Genomic DNA, 16,647 nt, shown 5'->3' on the forward strand with positions numbered 1-16,647 from the left:
AACTTCCATATGCCAGTAGTGTGGCTATAAAATTTTTTTTCTTTTAAGAAGAGACATTATTGGGAGTGCGTCCTCTGTCCCAGGCCCTGGAGGTTAGAGCTAAGCCCAGTTCTCACTCCTCAGGAGGTCGGGGTCTCATGGGGACACCGGCAAGTAGACGGACCATCACCAGACAGGAAGTGAGCAACTGTGGCAGAAGGAAAGGCCCTGGACTGTGGGAGCCCAGAGGAAAGGCCTTCGAAGGGGCCTGAAGATGGGTGCAAGCCGCCCACGTGTTTTAGGGGGCGGGGGGGCAGGGTTGCCTGTGCAGTGCCCAGGAGGAGTGCCGGGGGTGGAGGACTGCCACTAATTCGGTCCGGCGAGGAGGAAGGAGATGTGGGGGGGGGCATGGCGAGAGTGAGATGAGCAAGCCTCGCAGGTCACGAAGGGCCATTGGGAGCCCGGGTTTCCAGGCAGAGCAGTGACCTGCCCACATCGCATCGGGCGGCCCCTGTGGCAGTGCCGTGGGAAACCGACTGGATGGGGTGGGCAGGCCCTGGGGGGCTTTCGGCAGCCATGGCAATGGCGCTGTCTCTGTGCGTCCCCAGGAGCGAGGTCAGAAGCTGAGGACGACCATGCTGGACCTGGAGCAGCAAGGCCTGGAGGCCATGGAGGAGCTCCTGAGCAGCTCTGCCCCCCTGGACCCCGCCGAAGTGGCGGACCTCTTCTATGACTGCGTCGACACGGAGATTAAGTTCTTTAAGTGAAGTAAGCATTCGCTGTCTCCTTCTTACCGAAAACTTCCCACCTGACCACACTACCAGCAAGACAAACCACTCTCCCGTCTGAGTAAAACGAGAACCTTCCGATGTGTCCAAGTCACGCTGTTCCCTTGTGTTCTGCCTCGAATCTCAAAGCGCCCCCCTCCTCCTGCAGTGTAGACCCCCCTCCTCTGCGGTGTAACCTGTATCCCATTTGCCTGTTGTGCGAGTGTATGACTACCTGTGGATCTTCAGCTGCTCTTATTGTGTTTCAGTGACAATGGACCCATGAGCCTTTTCATGGGAGACCCAAAGTCCATCAAGCCTTGAGAGACAGGCCAAGTTTGCAGAGAAGGCAAACGCTTTTCAAGTCTTACTCCTTCTCTCAGTAGCGGTTTCTTTCAGGTGAACAAAAAGCATTTCTTTGTCCGGCCCAGGGCTCCCATGTGCCTGCTGGGGGGAGCCCCTGGCCTCCCTCTCACTAGGCGCCTGCCCGTGATGCAAACGTCTCCAGCTGGGTCTGGGACGGAATAAGGGGGGCTCCGCTGCAGGCCCCGGCCACCCTGCTGCCGGGGATCCGAAAGAACCCGGCTTCTGTGCACTGTGCTTGCGTGTGTGGGTGCGCGGACTCCCGGCCGGCTTCCTCCGTGGGAGCGGGGACCCGCCCGCTTTAGAGATGCAGAGGCAGCCGCGCCAGGATGGCCCCGGACCACGGCGTGGCTGCCGCCCGCGGATGTGGCGGTGTCCAGAATTGATCCTGGGCCTGGCCGCCGCCATCTAGTTTAGGATTAATTAAATGGCCCCGGGGCAGAGTTCCACTCCACAAAGCTGCAAATTTCTCCGCTAATGAGGGAGAGAAAAGGAGACGCTCTTGGCTGTTTAGATGGGAGTTAAAGTAGCTGGAATCTGAGCAGCCTCCCCATTATCTTAGCAGAGACTTTAATTAAACTGATTTGTTTCCCACGTCGTGTGCGCGTGAAGGATTTGGGTCACCAGCAGAGCCCAGAAAGGCGTGCGAGGAGGACCAGATGGGCCCAGCCCTGGGAAGACAGAGGGCAGCGAGGGTGCAGATGGATGGAGAAGCATTTCACTCCCGGGTAACAGGCCCACCCCTGCCCTGGCTGCCTGGCCTGTTCCATCCCACAGCGCCTGGGAGGAAGCACCTGGCTTTGCCTGGTCCTTGGCTTTATGCCTCAGGCCCGGCAGGTGTCCCAGGGGCCGCCTTCAGACTGGCAGCTGAAGTGGGCAGGTGGTGGGGGTGGGGGTGGGCTTACCTCCAGCTATTGAGACTCTCCACCACTCTTGACATAGAAAGGGGCGGAGATGACGAGTGTGTGTTAACACGGCAGCTGGTGGTGGGACAGCGGCTTCATTGCTCCAGCCTCCCCTGTACCATAAGGGCCTCATTAACTGCATCGTCAATAGGCATTTGCACATGAAAATACTGTGAGTGCCAGTTGTCTTGGAAGTGACTTAGAGTCAGTGACTCCTTCTCCACAGCAGGTTAGCAAAGGCCACGCGAGCTGGAAGGGACTCAGGCCCCAGGCACAGATGTGGACACTGAGGGTCACAGGTTTCACTGGAACAAATCTTTTTTTCTACTAACTCCCTTGTGAGGGTGTGGGCCTAAGAGCATGGTGAGCTTTCTGCCCAGCAGTTCTGCAGATTCTATATGTAAAGTCACCGACGACGAGCAGGGAGAGGTGGGAGGAATATTTGAGCTGATGGAGTGAACAGCACCCGTTCACAGTGGCTTAGAGTTGCTGCGTTTCGTCCAGGTTTGGCCTGGGCTCTCCCTGCGGATGAACTCAGGTCTCCTCTTAGGTGGGGGCCGTTCTCAGAGCATCTGTGTACAGCTGCTGAGCAGGGAAGGGTGAGGTTTGAGGATGATGTAGGTACCTCAGCCCCTCCGAAGCCCACCTGCCGAAAGCCGCTCTAAAATCTCACCATAGGAGCTCCCTGGTTAAGGATCCAGTATTGTCACTGCTGTGGCTTGGGTCACTGCTGTGGCATGGGTTTGATCCCTGGCCGGGGAATTTCCGCATGATAAACAAAGTAAAAATTTCCACCACGTGGTCTCACCTCTGTGTGTTATGGAAACATTTCATCAGACCTGGCATGTCTGAGATACCCTAGGGGTTTGACCAAAAGAAGTCTAGTGAGAATAAATTACACAGAGGCCTGCTTTCATTATTATGGGCCAAAGAAAGGTCATGGATAACCCAGACAGACTTATGCCCTTACCCAGCCACTGTGCAGCGGGAAAAATGCTGGCTATTTCAGCTGTTAGGGACATTGACCTCAGTCCAGCAACCCAGGGAGAGTGAGAGTTGAGAGCAGTCTAATTGAGAGTTGCCGTGGCGGACGCTGATACATCACAATTGTGGTGCCACTGTTTTACCACTAGAGGGCGTGGCAGCCCTTCCGTGGCACAGCCTGGCAGACGCTCAACAGGGCTGGGATCCTTCCATTAGGCTTGTACACAGGTCTTCTGTGTACAGCTAAAACCCAAATAATCGTGGTGGACCGGTTCTTCGTGCGTTGGGATTTGTGGGTAAAGACAAGAAGAGAGCAAAGAATCTGCTGATGTGGCTGTACTCGCTTCTAGTGACTTAGATTAACGGCTTGAAATACGTAGTTGGATTTTGAGTGCACTGTTGCAGGGGAGATGTTTGTTTCTAAATGCTCCTAACAGACTCTGCTTTTGGAAAATGCTTATCATTACATGGATGCCTTCTTGACCAGGGATTGCTTTTCTGAAGGCAGTATGGGGAAAGTGAATGTTCAGGATGAACAATGAAAATCATGTTTAAAGGTCAGTATGTAAATAGCCTCCTAGCATACCTTGTGTGTATCCGTTAAGACTTGGGGGAAGGGTCAGGGGCTGTGCATGCCTTGTGCAGAAAGAAGACACGGCCGTGAAGGACAGAGTCTTTTCCGATCCCCCGCGTCCCACAACCAAACATAAATAAGGTGGTTAGTTTTGGTTAGTAAGTGGGATTCACCACGGATGAAGGCTCATAACAGGGAGGGGCAGAAGCCCCAGTAAATTAGCAAAGCAGAAGTAGTATCTCTTTCGCTTTCGGAGGTGGTTTGGAATTTTAGGTGTATACTTGAAACTATGGTGATTTAGTGCCCTGTAACCTAAGACAGTGTTATTATTAGAGCCCTTCTGATAAGTGCTCTCCCAGAGCAGGTGTATGCCTATTAGACATTAGCAGTGAAGTTCCTTCACTATTGGGTGAATTATTACATATAAAAATAATTATCAACCAGGCAAACTACTTTGCTGCCTGATGTCATCCCACATGGGTACAGGTGTTACACAGCTCTGCCTGGCCCAGCAGGAAAGCCAGATGGGACCAGTGTGTCTGTTACGAAATCACTAACTGCATACCTGACTGACAGGCAGGCAGGTCATTTCTGGGGAAGGTCTCCAGCTGGACTCAGCTTTTGGGAGGAAGCACACAGAGGAAGGAGGGAAGGGAAGCCACCAAGCTGGCCGGTCCTCTCTGGAGGGGGAGGGGTGGCAGGTCACGTGACCTGCAGGCCATCACTGCCTTGTGCTTCCTTGCTGCCATGGCATTTCATTCCACACGCTCCTAAGTCCCAGATCCCCTCCTACGGTTTGTATCACATGTGCTTCTTCTGATTGAATCCAGATGTCCCGAGACGTCAAGGCTGATTTCTCGTGGGGATGTATCTGTACGTGTTTGCGGTCATGCTGTGAGAAGTTAAATGTGTGAGCTGGAAAATGCTATGGGCAGAGAATAATAAAAAGGAAAGTCTTCCTGTTTTCCTGCAGTGGGAACTGACTGTGTAGTCTTAACAGCCTTTTGTACAAATATCTGCAAACCAGATAACTTCCCCATCCAGCGCTTGTTCTTGGAATTGTGTCTAAATACATCCAGCATACAATAAAAAAAATACTGAAATGAATGCCCTGTGTCCTTGCGTATGAGTAAGTGAGTAAGTGTGGGTGTCGGTCACAACATGGGAAATGCATCAAGGGGATGTTATTTTCTGGCTGGAATTTTTGCCAAAGTCAACCAGTTCAGCATTTCCTCCGTTTATCCATTCCGTGGATAAAATCACTCTTTAAAATAAGCACAAAACCGTAAGATACCACTTCACACCCATCAGGATGGTTACTATTTAAAAAAAGGAAAATAAATGTTGGTAAGGATATGGAGAAATTGTAACTCTGCGCACTGTTGGCGGGAACATAAAACGGGGCAGCTGATACGGAAACTAGTATGGAGATTCCTCCAAAAAAATTAAAAATAGAATTAGCATATAATCCAGCAATTTTACTTTTGAGTGGACCCCAGAGAACGGAAGGCAGGGTCTCCAGGAGGTATCTTTCCACCCATGTTCACAGCAGTGTTATTCACGATACCCACAAGGTGGAAGCACCCCAAGTGTCCATCAGGGAATGAATGGATGAACAAAATCCAAGCAATGGACTATGCAGCCTTAAAAAGGATGGCAGTTCTGGCCCATGCTACAACACGGATGTGCCTAGAGGACATTATGCTAAGTGAAATAAGCCACTCTCAACGAGTCAAATATTTGATTCCACTTTTTGGGGGTACCAAGAGCAGTCAATCTCAGAGAGCCGGAAAAGAGAATGGTGGCTGCCAGGGACTGGGGGAAAAGGGGAAGGAAGAGTTCCTGTTGAAGGGGTACAGAGTTTAAGGTTTGCAAGCTGCTAAGAGAGTTCTGGAGACTGGCCATATAACACCGTGAATGTACTTCTCATGACTGTGCCCTTGAACGTGGTCAAGATGGTAAGTTGTTTGTGTTTTTTTGGCTGCACCCATGGCACACAAAAATTCCTGGGCCAGAGATCGAACCAGAGCCACAGCAGGGACAACACTGGATCCTTAAACGGCTGAGCCATCAAAGAGCTCTGGTAAGTTTGTTGTGTGTATTTTACCAAATTTAGAACAGTCATCAGAATGGCTGTTGTCATCTATAACAAACCTCTTTATTTTAAAGCCACAGCAGCGCCACTGGAGGAAAGGATGCCACTTCAGGAAAAAACCCAGCTCTCTCCCCTCTTGTGACCTAGAAACGCCAGACTGCTTCCATGATTTTGTCTCCACGTGACAGGTAAATGCAACTAAATGTCTTGTTCGTGAAAACAGGACTTAACCACTGGCAACGTGTGACCTCTGTCAAGGTCAGAGTGGATGTCAGCCCTGTTTACACGCCAAGGAGCTGCTGACTCTTTAATCTTTTATTCTCAGCTCTTTTTTTTTCATAAACTGCAAGACTCCAAAGTTACCGAGAATGTATGAGTTGGCTAGGGCTGCCCTAACAAAGGCCTGCAAACTGGGTGGCCTCAACAACAAATGGATTCTCTCTCACAGTTTTGGAGGCTAAAGTCCAAGATCAAGGTGCTGGCAGGGCTGGCTCCCTCTGAGGGCTGTTTCGTGCCTCTCACCTGGCTTCCGGTGGTTACTGGCCATCCCCGTATCTCTTGGCTTGGAGAAGCATCGCGCTGGTCTCTCTCTTCCTCTTTGTATACGACCCTCCCTGTGTGTCTGTGTCCACATTTCCCCATTTTACCAGTCACACTGGACTTGGCAGGACCTCAGCTGACACCTGCAACAACTCTCTCCCCCTATAAGGTCACTTTCTGAGGTGTGGGGTTAGGACTTCAACACATGAACTTTTGGAGGATGCAATTCGATTCATAACAGAACAGGTTCACGAAGGATGCCAAAGCCTCCTGGGGGAAGGTCTCAGCATTTGGAACTTGCTTCTGGAGTCCACAGCCCTTTCTCTCCATTAAGCTTTCCCCACTCCCCTTTAGGCCCCACCTGTCCCACCTGAAACTCAGGGGGGCCTAGAACTATGGCCACTTCACCCACCTTCACAGTCAATGGCTTTCAAGTTCATGATCCACTTTGTCACTTATCTTGGGCCATTGCTTTTCTCCTCCACTCAGTTGGGCCCTTTGGGTCATGAAAGAACTTATCTGTGCTTCCATTAATATGACAGCCAATAAGGCAAATCAGGTCCTTAACTAACTCAGATGCAAAGTGTGTAGCAGCTAACTTTGAAATCAGTTTCTAGATGATATTTATTTCAGGAGCATCTATGAATTTTAATTACTGCTCTCTCCTTGTTATCCAACAGCAGAGCTGGTGATCTGGGTAGTTCATCTGAATGGAACTCCTGGGATGCCGCCAGTGAGAGCCCTGTGTGTGACTCTGTGTGTAATTAGCAAACTGCTTGTCTGAGAGAGAGAGAGAGAAAGAGAGAGTGTGTGTATGTGTATGTGTCTGTGTGTGCAGGCACACATGCATGCTGATACCTGGGTCTGTTGTGACCCAAGGGTTAAGGGCTTGCCCAGGTGTTACATTATTCTATCTTCACAACTATATGCTTACATACGTATTTATGCTCCCATTTTACAGATGAGGAAACTGAGGCATAAACTGGTTAAACTTGGTACTTCCCTAAATTTGTAAGATGCAAAACAGAGATTCAGACCCATGTTTTCCCTGAAGCCAAATGACCTATCAGGTAAACTTCATCTCCCTGCACCACATTCCAAACAGAGCAACTAAAACTTAACCCTGATGGAGATGGAGACGATACTGTTCTACCTAAGACTTTTTTTTATCATTTTAGGGCTACACCCGTGGCATATGGACGTTCCCAGGCTAGGCGTCAAATCAGAGCTGCAGCTGCCAGCCTACACCACAGCCACAGCAATGGTAGATCCGAGCTGCATCTGTGACCTACACCACAGCTCACAGCAACGCCTGATCCTTAACCCACTGAGTGAGGCCAGGGATCGAACCTGCATCTTCATGGATAGTAGTTGGGTTCATTACCGCTGAGCTATGATGGGAACTCCCTAGGGAATTTTTTGAGGAGTTTGCTAAGCAGAGGGGGCAGTGTTGAGTGCAACTTAGGTTGAAAGCTGTTCCATTTTAACACAAGCTCATAAAATTTGTAAGCAACGCTCTGCCCGTCTTATATTAATAAAACTAAATAAATGTAGTGTTACCTACTTTTTACAAGATGCTTTTGAGAAAGTTGTTCCCTCAGCTGGTTTGCCCAAATACCCATCATGAGTTCAGTTAGCCACAAAAGCCAGGAGAACATTCTGTAGTTAGAAATTTCAGCTAAAAAATGAAAGGCCTCGTTTCCTTTTTTTTTTTTTTTTTTTTTTTTTTTTTGTCTTTTTAGGGCCGCACTTGCGGCATATGGAGGCTCCCAGGCTAGGGGTCCAATTGGAGCTGGAGCCGCCGGCCTACACCACAGCTCACAGCAACGCCGGGTCCTCAACCCACTGAGCAGAGCCAGGGATCGAACCCACAACCTCATGGTTCGCAGTTGGATTCGTTTCAGCTGCGAACGGGAACTCCAGGCCTCGTTTCTGACACAGAACTTTATGGAAAGTGGTGGCCTCTGTGTCAGTATGTCGCATTAGCCCTTATGATCCTTAGAAACGGGTGGCTTAGACTGGTACTGAGAACCATCGATGGACTTGGACAAGCAAATGACTGGAAGCATTCCCATTTATTAAAGTTTGTTGGGTACAAAGAAATGAATCTGCAGAGGGAACATCAATAAATAGAAAAGACACATGAAACACCAGGGGAGTCACAGATAACAGTGCCAGCGGGGAGATGCGAGGATGGTAGGGGCGCTGTGACTCGATGCCTCTGCATTGGAGATTGTGGGCCAGGGGCTAAGCCTTTGTCCTGTGGACACCACCAGAGTTGAGAGGGCAAGAAGGCAGTGATGGGTCTAGGGAAGAGATGCCAGATTCCTGGGATTTCTCCCTAATTGTGGTTTTTGGTTTCTGCTCATTCCTTTCCTCTGTCCTTGAATGATTTTATTTTGAATTTCCATCCCCGTGGCACAGAACATGAATGTGTAACTAACATCTCATCAAGGCAAGTAGTCTACTCTGAAGATGGACTGCCTTGGTCTGGTGCCTTCCTAATCACGATAATTAAAACCCTTGTAATTATTTTGTATAACCAGGAGGGAAGTGGAGTGGATAGTGTTATAGTAATGAAGTTCTGACCTTTTGGAAACCTTGCAGGACCAATCAAATGCATCAGCTTATGCCCACAGCTGATGAGCAGATACAATTTGGCATGATGTACTCCCCAGGGAAGGGAACTTGACCTTGCTCGCTGCTTCTGTCTGCAACGAGAAAGCACAACGTTGGAGGGCACCAGCTCCACCGTGGACAGCAGCTAGGTGGGTGTGGTCACATGTTTGCCAAAACCCTGCCAACCGTCTACCTTTTACAGATGGCTTGGTCCGGGCCTGATATCCATGAGATGTGAGTTGCATGGGCGGATTGTTTAGAAGGAAACTTATTTCGTCACTGCTCTTCCCAACCTCTCCCGCCCTGATTTCCTTTAATCTGCAGCTATTTTTGAGCACAACCCAGGGATCAGTCTGTTTCCTTCTATTTTCTCTCCTTCCTCTGCCACAGCTTTCCTTCTAAGAATGGGGAACCTCTGGAGCCAGCGAGGAAGCAGAAACACCCTGTGGGTCCTTTGCCCCTTCCAGAAAAAGGGTGTGTGAGAAGGGGTCACAGGTCACAGGCTGGGGCTAGTCGTGGCCCTTTCCACATTCAGGGCTGCCTGAGCTCGTGCGCTCCTTCCCCCGCAGAGGTGCTGCCGCAGGGGCCCAGGGGCCGGGGAACTCTCAGACCAGCTAGGGTGTCTCCGGCTCAGAAGGGAGCTGGCTTTGGCAGATATTTCGGAATATATTTCAGGGTTTCCAGGAAAACCCTGCAGGTGGGGGGCAGGGGGAAGACCTCTGCAATAAAATAAGTAATTGCCTCTAATAGTGACTTACATAGGTTTCTCACTTGCGGGGCAAATACTGACATCTCCTGCAGCCCCCCTCACCCTGGCTGCCAGGGGGGCACTGGGGACTTGGGAGGGACAGGAGGAGAGTTGCGGAGGCTGGGGCACAAGGGGCACTGTAAACAGTCAGAGCGTTGGCTACTTGTAAGATCTTTCGGCTCCAAAGGGGCCCTGGGGTGGGCCTTGCCTTTGCTTTGTGTTGTATTTATATTAGGCAGCAGAAGCAGCCCTGGACAGCAAGACGGAGGTGAGACGGGGCATCTCCTTCACCGGAGGCCGTGTGGCACTGTCACACCACTCTCGGCGAGCTGTGTCACCGTAAGGCATCACCTGGTGGGATTTTGCAGTCTGTGTGATGAGGATGTAAATTCATGCTAGTAAGAAGCCGTGGTGGATACCAGGTCTTTGGGAAACTACGGATCTTCTAAAAACAGTTCCGCATCTAGGGAGGGCCAGCCTGGGTGCTTATTTACAGCCATGGAATGGACTCCATGCGGTGGGGACAGGGTTTTCATCTGTGTTGACAGATGAATGCTAAGATGCATTTAAAAAAATGGAGAGGTGATGTGTGTGTGTTTTAAATTACTCAACTAAAAGTCGGCTATAATACTGATTTAAAGCCTGTGCGAACCGCGTATTTACAATGAATGATGCTCCATACTGAGCCTCTGTGAGAGCTGAATTACAGCCTGGGAAAGGTGAGGTCCGATGGCCTCTGGGGACACCCGCCCCGCCATGTGGACCCCCAGGTGGCTCACAGGATGTTGGCTTCATCTGTCTTCTCACCGCAGTGTCTTTAGAGAGATCTGTGGAAACACAGTGATTACCAGGTGGAGTCAGAAGACTCCGTGCATCAAATGACCCACCCGGGGCTGGACACCGCTGCTTTCCCTCACGCACAAAGGCTGCCAGGGCCTGGGGGTCCCATCCTATGCAGGCTGCTGGTCGTCACCCGGGGGCGGGGGTGGGGTGGGGTGTGGAAAAGAGATGGTAGTACAGCTCGTGGCAGGTGGGGACCTGATGCCACATAAACATTTAAGGGACTGGCGCCAGCAGACTCCCTTGACAGGAAGCTCAAGAGCAGCGAAGAAATGACGGTGATTCCGAGACAAGGCAACGGGAAGGAGCGGACCAGGCCTGCAGGTTCCCAGCTCAGGCCTCCCCCAGCCTGTTTGGGTCACTGGGGCCCTCTACTGCACCCCCAGAAGAGGAGCCCCCGGGGTGTCATTCACCATGGCTGGAACCCCACGCTTTCTCTGGGCGATGGCTTTTTGTCTCACTGAAGTGAAAATGGATGAAGATGTTGTCCGGCTAAACATAAAGATCTCCTCGGCTACGGGATGCCCAAGAGAGCCTTACAATCCCTCCTAGACTAGACGCTGATGGGCTTCAGGGACTCAGATGTGTGCTCGTCGCATCTGACGGTGAGGGTGAGTCCTGCCCTGGCAGCTCTTGCCAGCCAGGGAAAGGAAGCAGCGGTGGCCACGGAGTCAGAGGCCTTCGAGTGGGACCTAGAGTGAGTTCCTTAACCCCTCGGAGCTCCGTTTTCTCATATGGGAGAAATGGCATTAGAGGTATCTCTCCAGCTTCTATCACAGGGCTGCTAAAAGGATCAAATGAAATAACATCTGCAAGTTATCTGAACTATTTAAGGAGCTTCCTCACGTAGGGGCTGTTATTTTGGCTATTAGTGTATTTCTTCTGATCACAGGAATAGTGTCTTTATTGCAGGAAATTCAGAAATTGCAGAAATGCACCAGGAAGAACGTGAACATCAGCCGTCGCCTCGTGGGGTGCCTGCCTGCTAACCACTTTGTCTATCTTCTTCCTGTCTCTCTGCCTGTGCACACACGTCCCCTGACCTGCAAGCGTGCACCTAGTTTTGAGCCTACGACCACCTGAGAATGGTTATCGCAGTTCCTGGACCAGCTGTGATGAGAAGGAGGAGGGCGATTGTCTTCCTCCAAGGAACTCGTCCCAGCGTCCGGGAACCTGGTCCCTTCCTTCTCATGCATGTCCCTTTCCTTGAGGTCCCAGTGTAGTAGGCCACCCTTCTGTCCCATGGCACTCTGAAAACGGGAGGAGGCAGGGGTCGGCCAGAAGGCATGTTTTCGAAGACACAAAGGGCCTGTGAGATGAGAGCCTCTCGCGTGCAGTGCAAGACGTCAAATCTGCCCAGGTTAGCAAACGCCTTGTCCAGGTGGCCTCCTGTGAGCACGAGGGCCTTGCTTCAGAGACTGAATCATCACACAGGCATGGCTCTGGTCCCCCGACCCTCCCAGCCTTCCTGGAGCCGGCAGCACTTGAATGGCGGCTTAGGGTGGTCAATTAAATGGGCACGTGGGTGGGAAAGAAGCCGCAGGGTGCTGTGAGAAACATTCTGCAGGTGACGGAACACGAATTACATTCTATACACATCACAGAGCTCTTCTCTCCGGCTTCTTAAGCCACAGTAACGCGGGAAGGAGGATTCCCAAGGGGTCCGGTGGCCACAGCCACTTCTGTGCGTGATGGCAGAAAAGCTGCGCATCTTTGCTCTTCAGGTTGTGAAGCTGTGAGGGTTTCGTTCCAGCTGGAAACTAAGGCACCCTAAATGTTTGGGGAGGAAGCCCACCCTCAGCATTGCTGGGCTCCCTGAGGAGGGTTCCCGGGTTTACGCCCAGGGCCCCAGGGCCGTGTTACCTGCGCGTTTCTGCCTTTGATGTCGTCGCAGCTCTGCCCGGCCACCTCGGCGTGCAGCCAGGGCCCCGGCGTCCGGCCTGAAAGACACAGGAACCATCTCACCATCAGCGGGCCCAGGGCCAGCTGTGTGATACACAGAGAAACCCTGGCTAAACCAGCACTTAGGGCCACGGCAAGGGAACCAGGGGTAACGTGAGCCTGTCAACCTGAAACCCTCAGGCTCCTGGCCTGAGACTATGTGTTTCCACCCACTGCTCCCGAGTCACGGCTCGTGGATACAGAGGCACCACGTCCACTGTGCTGGGGGAAGGGAAAGTTATTAAGGCCTGTCATCTAGACGCAGGTGAGTTTCCTAGCTTTGAACGCACCACCATCTCCAGACTCATGTGTCCTGGTTCCATATGTGCCAGGCGCCAGGCTAGGGTTGCTTCAAAAAAAGAGGAAAAGTATATGCTGACATAATGCTGGCTCTGGTCCATAAGGATCCAGCTTGGTCTCTCAGACTTACTACGCTGAAATAGTATATGAGTTACATACACATATATTCTCATAATTAAGAATTCAAAGAATAGAGAAACGATAATACAGAAAAAAACTAAAGTGCTTCCCCTCTGCCTGCCCTTCTAATTCCAATTTTCTATTCCAGAGTTACCTTTGCTAAAAGTTTGGTATTTATTCTTCCAGATTTGTTTTTCTTTATGGCATTTACTTACGTAGATGTATACTGCAGGTGCATGGCTTGGTGGGTCTTGCCAAGTGTAAAATTTGCATTCCCAGGAATTCCCGAACTTTTCCTGTGAGTCAGGGAATCTGAGTGGGGTCCCTGCATCTCTTTCTCTGATGCCTTTGGTACAAGACTTTTCTGTCTGCTTTTGTCAGACTAGGGATTAAATAACCATGTCCCAAAGCCCTCCAGACAATTCAGGCTGCTCTGCTACTTACAAAGCAACATGCAAAGCAGAAATATTTATCACAGATTATTTATAATAGTGAAAAACTGGTAATAACTTGTATTCAGCAATGGTATTTAGGAAATCTAGGGTTACCATATAATGGAACACCAAGCAGCCATTCAAATGCCTACAAAGGCGCAAATAATTTAAGGTGATGGCTGAAACGTAGGAGAAAAAAGCAGGCTTGAAATGGTAAAAATAATATCAAGACTTTAACTATTTTATAAGTCCATTTAAAATGTAAACCACCCTATCAAATTACCCATGACATTTTTCACAGAACTAGAACAAACAATCCAAACATTTATATGGAACAACAAAAGACCCAGAATCGCCAAAGCAATCCTGAGAAACAAAAACCAAGCAGGAGGCATAACTCTCCCAGACTTCAAGAAATACTACAAAGCCACAGTCATCAAAACAGTGTGGTACTGGTATCAAAACAGACAGACAGACCAATGGAACAGAATAGAGAACCCAGAAATAAACCCTGACACCTATGGTCAATTAATCTTTGACAAGGGAGGCAAGAACATAAAATGGGAAAAAGAAAGTCTATTCAGCAAGCATTGCTGGGAAACCTGGACAGCAACATGCAAAGCAATGAAACTAGAACACACCCTCACACCATGCACAAAAATAAACTCAAAATGGCTGAAAGACTTAAATATACGACAGGACACCATCAAACTCCTAGAAGAAAACATAGGCAAAACACTCTCTGACATCAACCTCATGAATATTTTCTCAGGTCAGTCTCCCAAAGCAATAGAAATTAGAGCAAAAATAAACCCATGGGACCTCATCAAACTGAAAAGCTTTTGCACAGCAAAGGAAACCAAACAGAAAACAAAAAGACAACTTTCAGAATGGGAGAAAATGGTTTCAAATGATGCAACCGACAAGGGCTTAATCTCTAGAATATATAAACAACTTATACAACCCAAAAGCAAAAAAGCCAATCAATCAATGGAAAAATGGGCAAAAGACCTGAATAGACATTTCTCCAAAGAAGATATACAGATGGCCAACAAACACATGAAAAAATGCTCAACATCGCTGATTATAAGAGAAATGCAAATCAAAACTACCATGAGATACCACCTCACACCAGTCAGAATGGCCATCATTAATAAATGCACAAATAGAAAGTGCTGGAGGGGCTGTGGAGAAAAGGGAACCCTCCTGCACTGCTGGTGGGAATGTAAACTGGTACAGCCACTATGGAGAACAGTTTGGAGCTACCTTAGAAATCTAGACATAGAACTTCCATATGACCCCGCAATCCCACTCTTGGGCATCTATCCGGACAAAACTCTACTTAAAAGAGACACATGCACCCGCATGTTCATTGCAGCACTATTCACAATAGCCAGGACATGGAAACAACCCAAATGTCCATCGACAGATGATTGGATTTGGAAGCTGTAGTATATATACACAATGGAATACTACTCAGCCATAAAAAAGAATGACATAATTCCATTTGCAGCAACATGGATGGAACTAGAGAATCTCATACTGAGTGAAATGAGCCAGAAAGACAAAGACAAATACCATATGATACCACTTATAACTGGAATCTAATATCCAGCACAAATGAACATCTCAGAAAAGAAAATCATGGACTTGGAGAAAAGACTTGTGGCTGCCTGATGGGAGGAGGAGGGGGAGGGAGTGGGAGGGATCGGGAGCTTGGGCTTATCAGACACAACTTAGAATAGATATACAAGGAGATCCTGCTGAATAGCATTGAGAACTTTGTCTAGATACTCATGTTGCAACAGAAGGAAGGGTGGGGAAAAAAAATGTAATTGTAATGTATACATGTAAGGATAACCTGACCTCCTTGCTGTACAGTGGGAAAATAAAAAAAATTAAAAAAAAATGTAAACCAGCTATGATGGAAAAAGTAAAAATCATTTAAAAAATTTAAAAGAACAGGAAGTGTTGTTAAGTCTAAAAATAAATAAAAATGCTTTTCAGAAGTCCTTCAAAAAATAATATACTAAATTTATTCCTTTTGGATTTGCTGGGTTTTTTTTTTTTTTTTCAGAAAACTCTCTTTAAAATACTTTGAGTTTTCTACAATGAACATATAAGTCATCATCTTAAGACCCTGTTATGGTAAGATACAGTTTTTAAAATGAACTACTACACAGAAGGGTCTCTACAACTGACATAACATTGATCCAGTGGGTACTGTAATTTTCATTAAAATACTTTGAAAATTAATGAGTGCATCTGTTCTAGGAGCAATTTTTGGCGAATGGTACAGGGAGAGCTAGGTTTTTAGCCAGATTTATAACCAAGTAAAAAGTGACGAAACACTGATATACAGCCCCAGACCTAATTCCAGGGGACAGTTTGGCCTGGAAACCATTGTTCCTAGATTTAAGAAACTTTAGTCTACTACAGAGAAGCCTTCCTTTAGACCAAAGTTTCTATCTTTCTTTAAAATTTTTAGGGCCACACTCATGGCATATGGAAGTTCTGAGGCCAAGGACTGAATCCCAGCTGCAGCTGCGGCAACTCTGGCTCCTTTAACCACTGCACAGGCAGAGGATTGAGCCCGCTCTGCTGCAGCAACCCATATTCTTAACCCACTGTACCACAGTGGGAACTCCAGACCAAAGTTCCTTTCTTCTTTTCTTCTTCTCTCTCTCTCCTTTTTTTTTTTTTTTGGTCTTTAGGGCCACACTCAGGGCATATGGAAGTTCCCAGGCTAGGGGTCAAATCGGAGCTGCCGCTACCAGCCTACACCACAGCCCCACAGCCACAGCAATAGCAACTTGGGATCCAAGCCACATCTGCAGCCTACACCACAGCTCATGGCAACACCTGATCCTTAACCGAGTGAGGCCTGGGATCGAACCTCCATCTTCATGAATACTAGTTGGATTCGTTTCCACTGTGTCACAGTGGGAACTCCCCAGACCAAAGTTTCTTAACTTAGCTCTATTGACACTTGGGGCGGGATAGCTCTGTGTCGCAGGAGGCTGCCTGTGTGTTGTGGGCAGTTCCAGAGCATCCCTGGTCTCTACTCACTAGAAGCCAGAGCACATGTCCCAGACCATTTGTATCAATGAAAAACGTCTCCAGACAGTTACAAACATCCCCTGGAAGGATGAAATCCACCCCCACCCCCACCCCCCCCCCGCCTGTGCAGAACCACTGGACAATGAAACAGCCCGCTCCAGAGGTAGGCTGTGCCCACTAGTTCTCACAAATCCAACTAGAAACAATAGCAGAGCTAAAGGAGAATTAATTTCTTCATAAAACAAAGGAAAGCTCTGCATCTTGCTGTAAGGGAAATCTCACTGCTGCTAGAAGTGGGTGGCTGAGAGTTGCCAGGGTTACTCAGGATGCTTTTAATCCAAATATCTCCTTAGAGGGTTTTCCCTCATGAGATGCCAC

General features: G+C 48.8%; 2 protein-coding genes across 11 annotated transcripts in view; one reads left to right on the plus strand and one right to left on the minus strand.

The window, feature by feature from the left end:
* The window catches only part of SCRN1 (secernin 1), a 62,549-nt gene extending 58,005 nt beyond the window's left edge, over positions 1–4,544 (plus strand). For both annotated transcript variants that reach the window (XM_085005657.1, XM_003134812.5), the window contains one exon: positions 588–4,544. In XM_085005657.1, the coding sequence (XP_084861783.1) occupies positions 588–746 (159 nt within the window). In that variant the 3' untranslated portion in view covers positions 747–4,544. The remainder of the gene's footprint in view (positions 1–587) is intronic.
* Positions 4,545–8,263: 3,719 nt separating this feature from the next.
* Positions 8,264–16,647, minus strand: part of WIPF3 (WAS/WASL interacting protein family member 3) — a 79,937-nt gene continuing 71,553 nt past the window's right edge. For 3 of the 9 annotated variants that reach the window (XM_021078574.2, XM_085005632.1, XM_085005633.1), the window contains 2 exons: positions 12,278–12,354; positions 8,264–10,401 (listed from right to left, as the gene is read on the minus strand). In XM_021078574.2, coding sequence (XP_020934233.2) covers positions 10,378–10,401; positions 12,278–12,354 — 101 coding nt within the window. In that variant the 3' untranslated portion in view covers positions 8,264–10,377. Of the gene's footprint in view, positions 12,185–12,277; positions 12,355–12,990; positions 13,072–16,647 lie in introns of all 9 variants that reach the window. The other 6 variants (XM_085005636.1, XM_085005629.1, XM_085005630.1 and 3 more) reach the window with 3 other exon arrangements.

This window comes from Sus scrofa, chromosome 18, assembly GCF_054392235.1.
Source record: "Sus scrofa isolate SSC_HxYL_T2T_F1_AM1 chromosome 18, Sscrofa_HxYL_maternal_Yorkshire_Landrace_v2.0, whole genome shotgun sequence".
Lineage (NCBI taxonomy): Eukaryota > Metazoa > Chordata > Mammalia > Artiodactyla > Suidae > Sus > Sus scrofa.